This window comes from Pogona vitticeps, chromosome 1 (genome assembly GCF_051106095.1).
Source record: "Pogona vitticeps strain Pit_001003342236 chromosome 1, PviZW2.1, whole genome shotgun sequence".
In the NCBI taxonomy this organism is placed as follows: domain Eukaryota; kingdom Metazoa; phylum Chordata; class Lepidosauria; order Squamata; family Agamidae; genus Pogona; species Pogona vitticeps.
In genome coordinates, this window is record NC_135783.1 from 253222956 (window position 1) to 253242629 (window position 19674).

Here is a 19674-nt window from a genome sequence, read left to right on the forward strand (position 1 = left end):
TGCTGTCCTTCCATCCGTAGTTGGAATGCAGATCTTGCACTGGAGATGATGTGTGTTTCACTTTAAATAAATTCTCCCACATATCTCTATAATATGAATTTGAAGAAATGCCTGTTGAAGGGGAAGGGTATTTTTTTAAATGACACTTATATATGCATGAGAACAAATTGAGTCTTAATGGGGTTTTCACTTTTGATAGCTAGAGTAGTTCAGGGTAGAAAGCGGAGAGATGATTATCTCTCCCCCCCCCCCAAAGCTGGATATGCATTCTGACCATCAGAGGTTTACATTCCTACAAGATTGATTTAGGCCTCACATGGTAAACTGTCCTCTCTATGGGATGTCCCGGAATACCAAAGGAAGCTGGAATGTCCCTGGCTTGAGCAAGTGCCCTTTATTCTGCAATGGACCCTTTCCAGGAAGAGCCACCAGTTCCAAAATGAAAATTCTTGGTTGCAACCCAGCCTCTTTCTCACAGACAAGCCTTATCAGCTGATGATTATTGTGACTCCTTTGTTTTCTGTTAGTCAGATATTTTTACAGGCCAGTTTGACCTCTGCTGACAAGAAAACTGGTAGTGCTTCTAACTCGGTGTTTCTCTGTCTTGGGTATCAGGAACTTTTAAGAATCTTGGAGTTAACCAAAGTGGAGCTTCTGAGCAGTTGGGAGAAAGCAGAAAAGTTGAATGGCAACAGAGGGTGCATCTGCATAATAGTCATGCAGCATCATGAATTAATGTAGCTAGAAGTATAGAGATGGTGGGAGAGAGAGAACTCTGACATGGAAGAGAGCGAGACACACACACACACACACACACACACAGAGCATTTATTTCTATTATTTTATATTCTGGATTGGAGAACCTGTGACCTTCCAGACATTGCTAAATTGTAACCAAATGTATGTAGGTTTATATTTTGGGACTACTGTAGAGTTCCAAGACAACTTGGCAACTTCCATCAGTCCTAGCCTGCAGAGTCAGTAGTGAGGCATGGTGGGAGCTGCAGTCCAACAACATCTGAAGGATTTTGTATTCTCCAAGACCCCATACACTTACACTACAAAAATGGAAATGCTATTTTAGGAGTAGCTATTTTGATTCCTTAATAACAGGTGTATCCGAGACACGTCCTTCCTCCAGCTACTCTTGTGAACTTTCTAACCTCCTGTTGATGATTCTCCGTAGCATTCTCAGAGCTACATTGTGTTATTTGGCTCTTCCTGCAAAGGTCTCTCTCTCTCTCTTTCTCTTTCCCTGTGTACTGTCTCTCAAGGTTACAGTACTTGCTCATTTATCTGTTTCAAAGCTTGTTTGAATAAACGTCATCCCCTTTGGTGCATCCAAAGCTGAGCCTCTCTTCTAAGAAATCTGAAGTTGACTCTCTTTACCCTTCCTCTGCAGGGTACCTTGGCCCTGTCCAGTTTGCAAACAGAGGTTTTGGGGTAAATGAAACAACCGACGTCTCTTGTGTTGGTGCGTTTGGCAAAGAACTGTCTCCAGAGGGCTCTGAGGCCAAACAGCTGAAGAGAGCAATTCCTTTCCCTTCTGGCTTGCCCTAGTCTTGGGAAAAGATTTTCTCTTGCTCCCATCTTGGGCATAGGATAGTTATGGATGGAGGAAATCCTGTTATACGTGCAAGGCTTTTGTCTGTCTTGCTCTCTCAGAGTATGACTGACACTCCATTTTGGTTTCTCCTGCTTAGCAGAGATCGGAGACAGAAGAGTAATACTAAATAAGAATACTTACACTGAGTAACAGAATGAGTTTGTGTGTGTGTGTATGTGTTTACATTAGCATCAGACAGACAGGTATATGGGGGTATGACTGCCCAGTATTACAATCCTAGATACTTGTTTGACATCACCTGCCAGCATCTAGATTTTAAGTCTTTGAAAACACTTAGGTTTTTGTGTGTGGTTGTTTTCAAATTGAACCGGAGGAGTAAAAAGCCTCCTCAGCTGGCCTGTCATGATGGCAGTTCTTGTTTAGTCTACAGAATCTTTTATTCTTATAGGTTTAACTTGTTGACGCCTCGGTTCTCTCCAGCCCTCAGGCAGGCATGGTTTATCTGGTTTGAGTGGCTTGAGAGGAAGCGAAAGAATGAGCTTCTCCTTGTTTTTCCACCAAGCCAAACCTCTGACCTACTCCAGCTCACTGAGACAGCTAAGGATGAAGCTGCCAAGTTCTGATGGTTGTTGTGGGTTTTTCGGGCTCTTTGGCCGTGTTCTGAAGGTTGTTCTTCCTGACGTTTCACCAGTCTCTGTGGCCAGCATCTTCAGAGGACTGGATTAGGAACTCTGTCCAAGTTCTGCTTCCCACAAATGTTTACATTCTGTAGCTGCGTGAAAATAAAGATCACTGGATCTTTAGGGAAAGAATTGGTATCATTTCTGAAAGTTTGATTGTCATTTGACAGGACTCTTGACAGAATTAGACTGAATCAAAGCTACTCTTCTTTTTTTGGTGAAGTCGGTTCTCTGTGGGGATTTGTAGGTCATGTACAATTATCAGCACTTCCTGTTTTAGGATTTCTTCCAGGGTAGGGGTCCCCAACCCCCAGTCTGCAGATTGGTCCCAGTCTGTACCTTGACAGGACTGGGCTGTGGAGACAGATCTCTCGCCCGCTGCATGCACAGATGCACGCATGCTCCCCACGCACACATAGATGCATGCATGGCCCACGCATGCATGCACGCACACTCCCCATGCACACACACATGCCCCCACATGTATGCACGGACTCCCCTCCCCGTGCATAGTCGGCCGACATGCCTCCCCACACACAGACATATTCTTGCATGCATACACACATGCACAGGTCTCCCCTCATGTGCAGTTTAAACCGGTCCATGGTGTTAAAAAGGTTGGGGACCACTGTTCTAGGGTACCTGAATAAAAGCTTCCCATTTCTTCTTTAGGATCTGTTGTTGAAGCATAGACTTGGATGATGGCTATATTGATTGGCTTTGAAAGAAGTTCGATATTATTCAGTCAGACTTCCATAGCATGCAATTGGTTGTGCTGTACGTTGCCCCACTGTTGGAGGCTTACAGTGCCTTCAGAGTTTGTCATTTCCGAGAGTAATATGTTTTGTAATTATCTGACTGAAAATGTCCTTCTACAGTCTATTTTGCTTTGCTCACATCAAGCACTACAAAATGTTCATTAATATACCAGAGATTTTTCTAAAAATATTTCCTTGTGAATATTGCATGGGGTGGGGTGGTGGACTTTCAGGTTTACTTCTGGGGGGGGGGGAACCTGTACTATCCCCTCTTACTTCAGTAAATAAAATTTACCGAAACAAAACGGACACTTCCACCACCCAGTTAATAGCTAAGTGTGCCTGGCCCTACGTGCTTGGAGGGCTTCATCCGTTGTGCAGAACCATTGACTCTGGCAGCAGGCTGACACATAAAGAAGACTGTAGGCAAGGGCTGAAAGAACACATTCTGAAAGAACTGGCTGGAATCCCCAGTGGCTGTTGTTGCTACACTTGATGCCAAGCCCTACTGCGAATTAAAAATGATGCCCAGACTGCATTTTTCTGCTTGGGCTTTTTAAATACCAAATTGTTTTAGTTTGTCCTTGGTTAAAAAAAATCCCCCAGGATTGCTCACTGAAAAATGTGAAAAAAAGTTTGTAGATCTTTTAGACCTCTCGAAGTCAGTGGTGCTTACTTCTGAGTAGGCATGCTGTTAATTTCCCCTTCTTCTGTTCACAGGAGCATGTCTCCTCCAGAGGAAAACAAGAGGCTCTGGAGCAAGGCAAAGTGGGGTGGAGGGCGAGGGACTGAGAAGTGAGGCACACCCTCTCACTAAGCAGGCACAGGAAGTTGGTACACATTAAAAAGAGGGTGTGTGCTGCAATCAGGTTTGTGCCTGTTTGCTGCCAACCCACAGTAAATGCCTTTGCTGCAGATTATTGCAGAGATGTAGTTCCAGCCAAGGACTGTTACGCCACTGACCCATGTGTTCATCAGAGGTGAACTTATAAGAGAAATTGGCTTTTTAGGAAATACCCATGGCTTTTAAAAGGGCAGTAAAACAACAATTTCAAGGGAATTGGTCTATTACAAAATGTTTTCAGGGACATTGATTCATTTGAGTAAAAGAGCAACAACCCCATAATGTCAACTGGTCCATAACCATGTCTTCCTTAAGATCAAAAAAATAAGTTGCAAATTAATCAACAAACTTTGTGGAGAGTTTTCTTCAGGTGAGATGCTACACTGAAGAAAAAGAACAAAAAGTGCAAGGTATTCTACGACATGTTAGAAAATTCTTAGTGGGCAACATGGTGTGATTTAAAAAAATGCTGAAAACTGAATTTGGGAATAAAACAGAACCTTCCAAAAGAAGTGGCTTCTATGCCTGTTTTGCAATCAATCACGAGGGGTGTGTGTGTAATGACATGACCCTTTATGTATAGCCCTTGAAAAGCTCCACATTGCTGGTAGAAAAAGCCTAAAAATAGATTGTTGTATCTCTGGAAGCCTCTAGGAGATGTGACAGTCTGTTTTTTATTGAGAAGCTGCAGAATTCAGTCCATTTGGGGAGCGGTGCATTTTCCCTTTAACCTTACAATGAGCTGCTCAGTTGTGTAACTCCTTCATCTAATGGCACAAATAGAGCTCCTGTATTCTAATGTTACAAAGGATCATTAAAATGGCAACAGCATTTTCTGGCAGAATATAGGAGAGAAGAAGTATCCATTTTGATTGTTCTTTCAGTTGCTGGCTGATCTTCCATAAACTACATTTCTCTTTCTCTGTCTTACCTGTTTTATGACCCCAGATGTAGTAGCAGGTTCTCAAACTCTCTCAAGAAGCAAAAGCGGTTAAAATGGGATTATTGTACTTTGAGCATATCACGAGAAGGCAAGATTTAATGGAAAACCTGACAATGCTAGGAAAAGTGGAAGGCAGTAGAATAGGAAGGAGACTTGACACGAGATGGATTGATGCTTTTAGTTTGCAAGACCTGAGTGAAGTTGTTAATGATAGGACCTTTTGGAGGTCATGGACTCACAGGATCGTCTTAAGTCAGAAGTGACTGGATGGGATATAACACAAGAGTAATGGTGCTCTGTTATGTCTGTTTCATTGACACCTGTTGTATAAAAGGGTCTAAATGGAGTGGGAGATCTTTGGGCCCTCTAAATGGTGTAGAACCACAGCTCTAAATATCCTTCATCATCTTCCAGGCTGTCAGGGGCCAAAGGAAAAAGGAATCCAGCAATATCAGAAGGGCCACGGGTTCTCCATCGCTACTGTGAATGTACTTACTTGTCACCTCTGCCTCTCCAGAGATGTGTGTGTGAAATCTATTAGCTTGATTTTGTGTATTATTATTATTATTATTATTATTATTATTATTATTATTATTATTATTATTATTATTATTATTATTATTATTATTATTATTATTATTATTATTATGGCTAATGTGTGTTGCTTTCTATATTCTAGGTGAGGCTGGTGCAAATATAATTCATGTCTCCAAAGAAGCACGGAAGAGGTTTCTTGGCCCTTTGCATCCTTCCTTCAACCTGGTGAAAATCATCCGTAACTGCCTATACAAGACTCTGCCAGACAATGCGCATGAGGTGGCCAGTGGCCACTTGGGAATCTCTCTGACGCGCGTTTCTGATGGAGAGAACGTTATACTGTCAGAGTTTAGCACTAAAGAGGAGCTTATTCAGGCAAGTAATAGCATTCTGACTTCCCTCTAATAGTGTTGCGTGCAAAGCTGTGGTTCCTAACCACTCGTGACTGGAAGGTTTGATCTAACGATGCATTCACAAGAGATCTCTATTATGAAGCTGTGACTTGTATTGTATTGGACCCTTTTGGAGACAGTTCTACCATGTTTTGGGAATTTTTTGCACCCCACACCACCAATTTAAAAAGTTTGCCACTAGAGGGTAAAATGGGGGGAGAGGGGAAAGGGGAGAAATTGGGGAGGTGTGTGTATAAGGATATGGCTCTGAAAGCTATGTACTCTGCCTGAGAAACTTCCACTCATTGTGTGTGTGTGTGGTTTTTTCTTCTTTTTTACAGGCCTGCGTCTGCAGTGCTTTCATCCCAGTATACTGTGGTCTGATCCCTCCAAGTCTTCAAGGAGTGGTAGGTAGGGCACTGGGGACTTCTGGGTATTTTGACCTGTTTTTCATGTAAGCTCAAGGAGGAAGGAAGAGCTATCAAAGCTCTGAAGAGACTATATGATTTTCCTAATGTGCGGACTTTTAAGATTTGAGCGCAAACCCCACTTAAGTATGTTTGGATTTTAACAGACTGGAACCAAAATCAATTGCCCCCAAGTCTTATTTTTCTGCACCTGATTAAGGATTTTGAATGGTGTCAGACAGATACCTACCATGATTGCTACCAAGAAGTGTCAAGAAGATTGCAAATATAAACTGCAGTGATAAGCCACCTATTTCAGTGGCAAAAACACCAACAAAAAACCTTGTGTGGGGCTTTGGAGTTAGAAAAGCACCACATGCACAGTCAAGTTGAAATTCTTCATATTAGCCTGTGAGCCTTTTTAGGTGCATTTAGCCCACTGTTTGATCCACTGTTTAGGGATGGGCTGGTTTGTTCCTTTTAATACAATCACATGACATAATTGCTGGAGCAAACTATCCCTTTCATGGAGCATTTCTATCTCCATCTTTCTGGACCTTTGTCGTAGGGCTCTACATTTTTTGTGCAGGTACTCTCACTTCATTGTGGTTTAAAAAAAAACTTCTTCCCAGAAGCTGGAAGAGGTAGGAGGGGGCAAGGAGGGGGATTTTTCCCCCTTTCCTTTTGACTTGTCGTAAAGGTCAGGTTGAGAAACTGTCCACAGCCAAATGGCAAGTACTGTCCAGTACTGGATTTGGCTGCAGAACCCAACATTTAAGAAAAGTTACAAAGAAACTAGCAAAAAAATCCCCCTCCTTGCCTTCTCCTATCTCTTTCCACTTCTGGGAGGAAGTTTTCTACTTTTTATGTTTTTCAAATAAGTGATGCAGTGCATCAGTACTGCCTTAATCAAGTCAGATTTTTTTTTCCATTCCCTTTGCACTTCCTTGGAGGAGAGGAAATGTTTAATTTACCAATATTATGAAGTGGTTGTCTTCTTAAGTGACTTTACGATGTGGGAAATTCCCAGTGGAAGGAGCCTGACCAAATAGTCGTTTGAGGTGCAATATGCCGTTTGGATGTTTGGATCATACCAAATGACATACTTGACCGCTATCCAGCTCCAAGCAACCCTGTTTGGCCAGCACCAGCCTGCTCCAAAAGAGCCTATGTAGACAAGGCCTTTGTAATTCTTCAGCATGCCAGAGCAGAGACGAAAATTTACTGTTTGGGGACTTTAGGGAGAACCCGTATTGCATCTGAGCTCCTTCTCTGGCTTTGCCAAAGGGAGCAACTGGGTCAGTTCTTATAACTTCCATGGAGCAAGTTGTATTTAAAGTACCTGGATCTTCCAATCTCTCCCATGGCAGGTGCAAGAGTTGGTGCTCCTGCAAATAGCATTTTGTATGTTGCCCTTGCAAAGGTTCACATTCATTCTCATGCTGGAATCCTTACAAGGTCATCCATATAATTTATCCACAAGTCACAAATGGAGGAATGAAGCTGCTGGAATCCACCTTGAAACATACTTCCTGGTTCATATTCTAGTTCCTTAACTGCTACGCTGTACCAATTCTTAGGTGACTTTTCAGATGTTGTTGAACTCCATTTCCCAAAAGCCCTAGCAGCCCAGCCGCTGGCAGGAAACCTGACAAGAAATCATAGGAGGAGTTGTTTGTCAGCATCAAGAAAGCTGCAGGTGCCACAACTATCCTTTCAGGGGTGTATAAAAGAGACTTTGTGATGTGCAGACATATGCCCTTTGCCTTTCCAGGCAGCAGGAAAGGATGATTAATGGAAGAAGCCTCAATGCAGAATTTCAGATTCATAATGAAACAGGCCATCATGCAGATAGGCGCATGCACCAAGGTTAAAACAAGCCCTTTGCATTGGGCCCAGAAAGCAATTGGCAACCAGCACAGGTTGTTTGGTCTCCAGGCAAAACGTGTTCTTGATCCCGTGCAGCAGTTAGCTGCTGTTTTGCACCAGTTGAAGAGTAGTCCAATGTACAGTGCATTGTGGGAGTCAAGATGCTATGCAACTAAGGCTGACTTGGACAACTGTTGCCAAAACATCTTGAATCAGTGCTTCAAGGCTAAAGGGCCCCCACCATCTATATGTTCTGCATTGCTCTTTACCTGCCTTCCTCCCCCTACTCCCATTTCATGACTGCATATTAAAGTAGAGGAACACCTAGTGGGATGTGAAAGAAAGAAAAAAGAGGAAAGCAGGGCTGATTTTATTGCCAGGGGCACAGGAGGTGAACTTTATCAGTATTTGTTGACTTTGTGTGTAGTAGCTAGAGCTGGACCCATTGAAACTAGCTGAGGTAGAGGAATGTGCTGAGCTTTCTGGAACAAGCTTGAAAGGAGAAAGGCTACAAGGCCTTGGTTGCTGGAAAACACTTTGTCCTTCTCCTGACTCCAGCCAGTCTGCTTCTGCTCCAGGGTGAACTTTATTCTGTTTTCTGAGGGTGGTGCAAGCTAGCAGATAAATGATGACAAATGACTCTTCTTGGCTCCAAAGCACTGCTGTGCAGGGGAAACAGGTGCTGCTGGTTTCTTTTCTTAGTAGGAGTGGCAGGTTGTCAACTGAAATCCCTCAGTCCTTAACCTTTTTTCCACTGGTTGGAGACCCATTTCATCAATATTAATTGGGAAGTAACTATTTTGTTGCCCTCAGAACACCTGGCTTGTGTTGTGTTATGTGTCGCGTTATGTTATCCCTATTATAAGCAGTATTAATGAATAGCCTCCTTTTTATTAGCCAGAATTCGGTTCGCTACACACACTGGTGTTAACTTTGGTATAAATTTCAGAAGTGAATTGCTGCAATTTAGGAGTATAGGCCTCTACTGTTGCATATCAATTGCGTGACTCCATATGTGGTAACAAATGCTTATGCAGACTTCATGATTTATGGCAATTCGCTTATGAAGTTTACACAAATGAAGTTACACAGGCATAAATATGTAATAAGATTGTGGAGGTCACTGGAAATTAGTGACAAAAGGTGCAAGCTTTCATTATTGCAATGAGCACATGTCCTCCCCCATCTCCAGGATCATCCGTACAACAGGGTATAATTTTGCTTTTCACAAAACCTCCTCTTCGCCTATTGATCTTCTCAATGGCATTGGTCTGCTGAAAAGGTCACAGTGGCAACATCTGAAGGTCTGGTGTCACACTGGTAGTGTCAACTGCTTAGATTCGGCATTAAATACAAACAGGATCTCAGCAATGGAAATGAGATTCCATGGCCCATGAACCACCTTTGGCACATACTGTCTGTATATGGCACATAGGAGGATTAGTCCCCTGCAGACATACAAGCTTGTTAGTACATTGTGGCTACGATAGAAAAAGGACATTCAGTGTAGTTGCCCCACTCCATTCCTTTTTTTGGAATAGGTTGCCCCTCGAATTGGCATGTGGCAGTGATTGTGCATTTTAAGCATGTGCTAAAAGTAGGGCTATATACAGTGGTGCCTCGCCCAACGATTGCTTCATACAACGATGAATTCACACAGCGATGGGTTTTTTTGAGGAATTTCCCCCATCGTTTAACGATGTTCTCTATGGGGGAATTTCACTTAACGATGTCCCTTTTTGCTCATTTAAAAGTGTCTTAAAATGTTTGAAACCTGTTTTAAATGCTTGGATTCCATAGTGCACCTTGTGAAATATGTGCAAACTTAATTTGGTTTTGTTCTGAGTCTTCATTAATTTTTGATGATTTTTTTATTTTCCCCATTTAAATCAATTGAATGGACAGTTCAATTCATTTAAATAGGGAAAACAAAAAATCACCACAAATTAAGGACGACTCAGAACAACACCAAATTAAGTTTGCATAGGGTTCAGGAGGTGGGCTAACAATTGCAAGCATTTAAAACCTGTTCCAAACATTGTAAGACCCTTAAAAATGAGCGAAAAGGGACATCGGAAAAGACTTCAAAAGCACTGAAGCCGGCTTCAGTGCTTTTGAAGCTCTTCCGTTTTCGCTCATTTTTAAGGGTCTTACAATGTTTGGAACAGGTTTTAAATGCTTGCAATCGTTAGCCCACCTCCTGAACCCTATGCAAACTTAATTTGGTGTTGTTCTGAGTCGTCCTTAATTTCTGGTGATTTTTTGAATTTTCTCTCAATGGAATGCATTGGACGGAAAGTTCAATACATTCCAATGAGAGAAAATTCAAAAAATCACTAAAAATTAAGGACGACTCTGAACAACATCAAATTAAGTTTGCATAGGTTTCAGGAGGTGGACTAACCATTGCAATCATTTAAAACAGTGTCCAAACATTGTAAGACACTTTTACAGGAGCGAAAAAGGACTTCGCAAAGGCATTGAAATGTATTGAGTCGGCTTCAATACATTCCAATATAGGAAACATTGTTTCACTCAACGATGTTTCCTATGGGGATTTTCACTGAACGATGGCAATCTGTTCCAATTGGAACGGATTAACCAGTTTTCAATTCATTCCTATGGGAAATGGTGTTTCACAGAACGATGTTTCACACAACGTTGATTTTTTTGGAACCAATTAACATCGTTGTGTGAGGCACCAGTGTATACATATCCATATGTAATGAGAATATTTTATGTCATTTTAATATTATTTGTACTTGGACATGGCCTCTTTTTTCATTTGGTCTACACTTTTGCTAAGCTGTATATACAGCTGCTTTATTAAATGTTTATCTCTGGTGAGTGGTGTACCATGCAAGTGAAGGTGGCAGTCTCATTTCTGCAGTTGTATTTTCTCGTGTCCCCATGAACGGCAAAAATTGAAAATTGAGTAGTGGTGGTGGTGGTTGTTAGGGGGATGGAGTGCAGGGCTGTCTTTAGATATGAGAGATCCTTCAGTCCCCAAATGATTCCTGTATAGATGGTAGTGATCTGGCTTTGCATTGTTTTTCTGCAGCCAAAAAGATGCAAACAAGCTAGCACATTAATTAGTAGCACTGCAAATGAGAGCACTGCCTAATGTCTGTCAGTCCTATTGCAGCCTCTCCTTGAGCTCTTCTGCTAATGTCACTGGAACTGAGGCTTGTCCAGCCACTGCCCATCCCAGGCCATAAGGCAGTACATTGGGGGAGAGGGCAGGCAGACTTCGGGTATCTTTGAGAAGCCCAGTGGGACTCATTCAGATGTAATGACCGACACTGGCTTGTTATGAGAACAAGCTGCAGTTTGGAAGCTTTTGCTTCATTTTGGACCAACCGCAGTCAAGTGTTGGGTCCATCCCAGAGAAGGTGCAATTAACATGGATTAAAGATTGCTGAAAACAATCAAGTTCAAATTATGCTGGGCTGGCACAACATAAAATGATGCCAGGATAAATATGCCAGGTGTTGTGCCCAGCAACATGGAAATGCACTGTGTAATTGCACCATCAGTCCTCGGCACACCCAGCTGCACCATGCGCTGGTGGAAGTGTTTTGGGGGACAGCAGCCCTGCTTCAGTGCTGGCACAGCTACTGGGGAGGCAGCCTCAAGCAATGTGCATGTATTTGTGCAATAGGATTTGCACCTGGCTTGTTTCAGCTAATGGTCGTGAAGGTTAACCACCGGAATCAGATTTAGACACAACTGTGACTGACAGGACTAGAGGACAAAAGGTTTTGATTTCACCCTTGTGACAGTAGCGACACAGAGAGGGGACCAAGGATCCTGCATATATATGCTAGGCTTTGTTTATCACTGGGATAATACTGGGGGATGAGCTCATCCTTCTGCCTTGCTGGTATATCTGCATGTCTTTGTGGAAAAGAGTATCATGTTGTTGAATTCCACTGCTGCGGTCTGGAAACTTCCAGGGAAGGTCAGCACAAACTGTTCCCTTCTAGAAAGTACGTGAAAGGGCAGTGATACAGAGCCATAAATTTATTTCTCTGCTGCTCTTGTTACATAATAATGTTCACAATGACAGCTGTGAAGTGGCTATGCCTTGTTTCACAGAAGTCACTCTACCCTGGACGTATTTTTAATTTCAGAAAAAAATTCGGAGCAACCAAATCTTGCATTCTGCCCTTTAGACTAAACATACTTCTGCAGATACACCTGAGGCCTGCAGCTGACAACAAGGCATAGGAAGAGGCATTTCTTCATAATACTTGGGCAGTTTCATTGGTCTGATCGACAAAAAATCACAGAATCAAGGTAGGGCCAGGGAGATACGCAGGAGAAGAGCCCAGTTCTTTAGAATTCTTGCTAGTCCCGTGGACTGTGCTTCCTAACCTAGCAAGTGCTAAGTGATATCATTACATCTGCAACTGCTTATAAACATTAAAAAAATCTAGGAGGGCAGAACACATTAGAAATACATATATATTTTAAAAATCACACTAACATTGTCTTTAATTCTCTGTCTTCCCAGAGGTATGTCGATGGAGGGATTTCAGACAACCTGCCACAGTATGAACTGAAGAACACTATCACGGTATCTCCCTTCTCGGGCGAGAGTGATATCTGTCCACGGGACAGTTCCACAAATATCCATGAGCTCAGGGTGACCAATACCAGCATTCAGTTCAATCTGCGCAACCTCTACCGCCTCTCGAAGGCCCTGTTCCCACCAGAGCCTCAGGTGAGAGCCCAGGATGACTCTGAAGAGACAGGAGCTTCATTTGTGGGGATTTTGTTTTGTTTTACATTGGTACGGCAGCTTCTACTGCCAAGGACGTTCGTTTGAAGATTTCCCCTTGCAAGACCCTTAGGAAATGTTTTATTGAGAAGATAGCTATGAACGATTGCAATTTCATCGCCTCCATGAAGCATTTTAACACACTAGGAAATGCAGATAGGCATGCCTTGTGTTTACTTGGAAGATCCACTATATTTAAAGCGGTTTACTCGTATGTAAATGTAGATAGGAATGTAGCCACCTAAAATGCTTAGCTTGCTAAAAGCTATGAAAAGAGAAACTACCTGGTCATACTAGCTCCTTAGCACATAGTCTGGCAGAAAATTTAAAGGCTCAAAGTCCTCTGAGCAGTGAAAATAATACACCTGAAAGCATGTGATCTGGTCAGCCATTTTGGAAAAATTTTAAACTCCAAGAAGCTGTTGCTTTGACTAAATGCAAAAGACAAATGTCTAACCTACGTGGCTTGCTCACCTCCTCATTCCTTCCCCACTTCTCCTATACATATTGACACTCAAAGTAAATGTTTTTCCTACACAAGATTTACTCTCTCACAGACATCTCTGTGGGATGAAGTGGCAAAGGTAAATTGGATTTTACACGCTTTATTTGATGTGCTGTCAGTTTTTTGTGACAGCAAAACTTGGATCCGCAAAGGTAGAGCAACAGCCCTGTCCTCCAACAGTGCCTCAGTGTTGTCATGCCATCTGAAAGTTGGGCATATAGAATTTCATGAATAGCTACACAATTTCTTTTTAGAAGCAAGCAACAAAATCACTGAAAATCACAGGAGTCATAAGCCAATGTGCCTTATGTGACCTGAACATACACACTTATTCTTGAGAAGGTGCCAAGGAGTAACATAAACTTTCCTGGCCTTGTGATTAATCCATCTTACTGTTTAAAAAAAGCAGGAGCAGGGAGAGAATCTTTCATAAGCCTTTGAAAGTCTTGCAGTACTACTGTAGGATGGAATTATTGTGCTGGAACAGCATGAACAACTCTTGACAATATACAGTGAGAAATTGTAAAGTTTGTTTTGGGAATACCTGTGAATTATATGTGACTGATGTTGCTCGTTTCTTCTTTACTTAACTTGGAACATGTGGTTATTTTATCTGCAGTTTAGTTAATAAATATTTCAGGTAGTAATTCTGTGTCAACGAGTGGAGACCTTCATGAGTGGAAAGAGGAGGAGAACCATTTTTGCAGATTCTCCCCTTTTTGCTACATAGCCCTACTCAGAAGAGAGGCAGGTGAATAGCTGGCAGAATCTGTTTTGTTTTTTATTAGAGCCCAGAGACACACCAGTTCACACCATGTACATCAGACAGTTTCTTTACCTCCTTTTGCTTCTTATTGCATCAAAGTATGGCTTAGAACTATTTGCTGGATTAAACAATTGCCACAGTGCTCAATAAAATAAAGAAACATTTTGACTAAGTGATGATGTTCTACTAATTTTGCCTTTCATGGGCCTAAGCACTAAGGTTTATTCATAGATCTGTCTCCAGCTGATGTCACACATGCTGCCATTTAAGCACTACAAATGTCCATGGGTATTTGCTTTTCTGTCCCCAACATATTACTGTCCTAGAATACATAGTTGGGATGGACATGATGGTAAATGAAAATGAACAGAGCACAGAGTGCTACTTCTGTCCTCTGAAGATGCCGGCCACAGAGACTGGCGAAACGTTAGGAAGAACAACCTTCATAACTCGGCCAAAGAGCCCGAAAAACCCACAACAACCATTAGATCCTGGCTGTGAAAGCCTTCATGAATACATTGAAAATGAACCCTTCTTGACTGTCTTAATTGCAGCGTTTTAATATAGGCTGACATCATCATGTTCTGTCTTCCATCCATGCAGGTTCTGCGGGACATGTGCAAGCAGGGATACAAAGATGCTTTGCATTTCTTGAAGAAGAATGGTAAGTGATTCCTTAAAGCTATGTGCCTTTTATTGCTGCATTCTCTAAAACAAACCTTCTTCAATCCAGTCCCCTGGGGGTTGGACTGGAACTGCCATCATCCTCACCCTATCCATCCTTAGTTGTTCTGTCTACCCAGATATGCAGTCCTTGCAGTGAGAAAAACATGCAAAGCAAGTAGTCCCTTTTAACAAGGATGATACCTGCTTTTAAGTACGTTTTCAAAATTCAGGTAACTTTTTTCCACTAGGCAATATAGAAGGATAATTCTACAACAGGTATCTGTCAATAAAATCAACTAAGGGTATAGATATTTCATTTCCCTGTGGGTCATCTTCCTTTTTTCTACTTAATAAGAAAGGTTCTAACTAACTCATGGTTCTGCTTTCCATTGTTGGCACCAAGCTATTAGAAAAAAGTCAAGTTGTAAAGTCAAGCTTTTTTTTCCTGCATTTCAGTAAGTACAACAATGGATGCCATGAACTGAAAGTGCTGCAGGTGAAAAGGAAAAGGGGAAAAATGCTTGCTTTACACTGGACTTTCCATTAAAAAACACACACATCCTGTTCAGCTAGTTTAAAGAAAGAGAAAGAAACCTTGCGGAAGGGCTTTGCTCTCGGTTCTTGGTGACTTTTCTGCATTGGTTCAAGCAATCACATGCTTGAACAGATGGAAATTGACTCCTACTTTTAAAAAGTAGAAGCTTCACTAGCAGAGCGAAACATTATGGATTTAGGCAGGGGAGCTCTGGGCAGATTAGCATTTCCCTTTGCGTCATGTGATCAAAGGAAGAAATGTGGATCAGCTTGCCCCAAATCCATAGGATTTCCTGCATTTCTTCCCCTGAATCTGGATCGAAGTGAATTTAGTCTATTTAGTATTCCATCTTCATCCAAAGGTATCTAAACGGCAATGGTGTTGGGTGGTCTAAGATGGGGCCTTTTCTTCCTTCAATGTTTCCTTAATGTCCTATTTTATTCCTATTGCTGTTACGTAGTTTGGTGATAGCTGGCTGGATAGCTTAGTGAGGAGGGGTTGGGAGTATGATTCCCCACACTGTGCTTCCTGGGAGAAGAAGTGTGGCTTTGGGCATGGTACACGATACCAGAACACCCCCAGAAGGAGAGAATGATACATCATTTCTGAGTTCTCTATGCTGAGAAAACCCCGTGGACAGTCACCCCATGTCAGGATTGCCTCAATGACAAATTATTATCATTATTTAGTCTGCCAGTGCTGTGGTCGTAGACGATTGTTTGTGTCTCTGGTGTCACCTTGTGGTGTACTGCCAATAGTGCACCAGTTTTTTCCACAGATTTTTTTGTTTGTTTCTTTTCCCTGACAATTCATGTGTTATGAATCATCAGTCATGTACCAAGACTGATGAAGCTCCACACACTTTGGAATTAAGGGGTGGCATAGAGAAACTACATTCAGAATTGACTGCATGATATCTAAATATCAAAAGTTGTAATGTAATGTAATATCTAAAGTTAACCAAGATACAAAGATGTTTTCGCATTATCTCTTGTGCGTATCTGTGGCTTCATAGTTCTATCTTAGGTCCAAGGTCATGTTGCAGAATGTACAGAAGTGACTCACCCAAGATAAATCATGGGCAGAGTTTTCAGAACTACTGTAGATCTGAATGATTCATACATCTTATAAAAATCTCAATCCAGAGCACAGAGTGCTGTCCTCTGAAGATGCCAGCCACAAAGACTGGCAAAACGTTAGGAAGAACAACCTTCAGAACACGGCCAAAGAGCCCGAAAAACCCACGACAACCATTAGATCCCGGCCGTGAAAGCCTTCGCGAATACACTCAATACTTTTGCTGAATAATGTTTCTAGCTTTCAGGTGGCAGGCAGGAAGTAGTCTCCAAATGCTACAATATATTTATTGAACACAACATGTTATCATGTAGCTGGCCCGCTTGTCTTGCATTAGAGCGTGGAAGGTCAAAATGAGGGCCTCCAGATATTTGTAGACTGCTGCTCCCATTAGCATTTATCAATCTGGCCAGTGGTGAGGATTGCTGTTCTACCAACACCACTTTGCCAATATCTGTGCTAGAGTGTATTCAGCTATCTGACATGCCTTGATGGTCATTTTTTCCTCCTGCTTTTTTACACAAAGAGGCTGAAATCCCATTGCTTAGCAAAGTTGCAAGTAGAGGAGGCCCATATGAATCAGTAGAGCTTAAGGAGGAGTTGACTCACCAAAATCCCCATTTATTCAATAGAGCATTCCTAACCCCCCCTATTCCTTAAAAGCGCAGAGAAGGAAGGTCTTTCTCTGAGCACAGAAAAACAAGAGGGAGAGGGCCAACCTGGCTTCTCAGGGCATTGCATTACAAAGCCTGGGAGCAGCCACTGAGAAGGCCCTCTCTTGTCTCCTCAAAAAACAAGCTTGGGAAGTGATGGAACTGAGAGAAGGGCTTCCCTAGAAGACCTTAAGAGCCAAGAAGGCTCATATGGGGTTAAATAGTCCATCAAATAACCTGGACCTAAGCCATAGAGGGCTTTCGAGACAATAACCAGCACTTTGAATTGAGCCTAGAAATAGTCTGGTACCCAATGAAATGGTTGTAGGAAGGAAGTTGGAGGCTTCGTCTAACCAGCGCTAGTCGCAGCATTTTGAACCAGCTGGAACCAAACAAAATTTAGATACTTTAAAATGTTTTTAAATATTTTTCAAAAAATTTTTTTTAAATCTTGACCAGTGTTTTTTTTTTCAATATATGATTTTGTATGGTATTTTTTAACTTGTTGTATGGTTTTAATTGTTGTGAGCCACCTTGGGTGCCCTGGATGGGGGTGGATGGGTGGGTGGGTAGAAGCCGACATATAAACAAAATAAATAAAACAGGATATCACCCAGTATCTGGTGATGAAACCTTCAAGGAAGTGGTCTCTTGTTGTGATTTCTACTTTTTCCAAGTAGAAGGTAGTGAAGAAATTTTATCCCCAAGTGTATAAAGCTTTTTTAATTGAATCTCAACAATTCTGCAACTTGCCTTCCGTTCCCAGGCCTCCTTCACCACCCGAGACCCACCCGCCCTCTCCTCGCCATCAGAAATGAGGAGGAAGAGAGAGATCATGAAGGAGAAGAAGAGGATCAACTGAGAGAGAACACTGCATTGGCAGAGGCTGAAGAACACATTCTTGAACACTTGCCTCCTAAATTAAACCAAGGTAAGATCACTTCTTGGAAGCTGCTGACACAGAGTTTGCTGTTCTGCTTGACCCTTGGCTCTCCATGTTAAGTCAACATTCTTTTCAATTCCACTCTTCTGCCGTGGTATCCGAAACAGGAGTCACGTGGATATGTGTACCTCAGGTTATACCTGGAGCTGTGGTTGGGAGTCATAAGTACACACTCTTGCACCTGTTGAGCATCTAAACTAGTGTTAGAACTGTGACTATCCTAGGATCGTGCTAATAACATTTTCATATCTCTCTAAAGCGGAACTGACTTAAAAGATAGAGACCTTCTAGAGTGGGGTGGACCCTTTTGTAAACAGACAGGGGCTTCCTTTGCCTTACCCGTTCAGGGCAAAAGGAACAACAGTGGTATATTTAGCTGATTCGTATGAGCTGAATGAAATCTGTGTTTATTTTCCTTGCCTTTTGGACAGATGTTTCAGGCTAAGTCTTTCTACAAGAGAGTTTAGTTTTGGTCACTGGTTTCACCTCTTAAAATTTGATAGCTGGTGATCTGTGATTTTTCTCTCTGAATTGGTCACTTGAATAATCCATTTTCTCCATCTTTAGCCCTTTTGGAAGCCTGTGCTGAGAGGAGAGGACTGTTCTCTGGTATTGCTAACCTCTTGCCAGTACGCTTGGCATCCACCTTGATGCTTCCGTATACGCTTCCTCTAGAGTCTGCTGTTTCATTCACTGTCAGGTAGGTTCCATAGCTGTTTTTCAGGCCCTTGCTGGTAGGACTCAAGACTGTGATACAGACTGCTATGCTAGCAGGAGAGGTGCCAAAGGATGCAGGGATGGGCAACGTGCAGGATGCTTTTTGGGACTCTCTGATATTTTCTCATTTTTATAGAAAAAAAGTAAATCTTCATTTTCTCATGGAAGCCTGTGCAAGAAGTGTTTTTCCCTCCCTGAACCCACAAAGCAAAACTCAGAATAGATGTCCAGTCATTCCTGTTTTGATTTTTTCAGTAATTGTATTTTCAGGGATACTAAAAACTTGTATTGGGTCCTGAAGTGGGAGACTGTCCCCTAGACCCCAGAACTTCCCCACCGCTAGAAATCAAGCAAGAGTCAAATCCATTCCCAGCAAGGCATTGTTTATGAGTCAATGGTCCCCCATTGTGTTGATTAATAATATGGAACCAAGCTCTGAGGCATAGTTGGACTAATGCAGACATGACTCCAGAATTTGGCATCCTGAGATTTCACTCCCTCTCTCTCTCCCCCCCCCCTCTCCCTCCTCACTGGCAATTAATGAATCCCAACTTGGATTTGGAGTCATGTGTTAAGCCAGGAGGCAGCTGTGCACCTAGAAATCCAAGTGGGGAATTCATTAATTCTAGCAGGAAGCTGCTACAAGTTACGGAATTTGCCTTACCTGCATGTAACTACACAACTGGTTTCTGGTCATTACTGTATGTCTTTATGACAGTAAAAAGGTTCAAAGGAGATTGAAAAGGTTTTCTGCTAGTTGAGAGTGAAACATAACTCTTCACCCTGTCCAGGGATTTTCCAGTTCATGCAAAATCCAGGTGTCGGTGATACAGTATTTGCTTACTGCAAAGGAGAATATTTAATTGTTTTAGAGAGCAGAGAAAGAGCATATTGCCCTAGTTGTTATATTACATCATTCTGTTTTATGTAAGTAATGTAAAAACAATAATGTATGCTACCTGTTCATCCACAATAATCTTTAAAGCAGTTTATATATGGTCAAAAGAATAAAACAGTTTAACACCAGCAAAA

General features: G+C 42.0%; 1 protein-coding gene across 2 annotated transcripts in view; it reads left to right on the forward strand.

Annotated features, from left to right (window-relative positions):
* The window catches only part of PNPLA2 (patatin like domain 2, triacylglycerol lipase), a 51813-nt gene that overhangs the window by 22724 nt on the left and 9415 nt on the right, over positions 1–19674 (forward strand). For both annotated transcript variants that reach the window (XM_020784140.3, XM_020784139.3), the window contains exons 2-7: positions 5472–5704; positions 6063–6128; positions 12514–12723; positions 14655–14715; positions 17749–17913; positions 18493–18625. In XM_020784140.3, coding sequence (XP_020639799.1) covers positions 5472–5704; positions 6063–6128; positions 12514–12723; positions 14655–14715; positions 17749–17913; positions 18493–18625 — 868 coding nt within the window. The remainder of the gene's footprint in view (positions 1–5471; positions 5705–6062; positions 6129–12513; positions 12724–14654; positions 14716–17748; positions 17914–18492; positions 18626–19674) is intronic.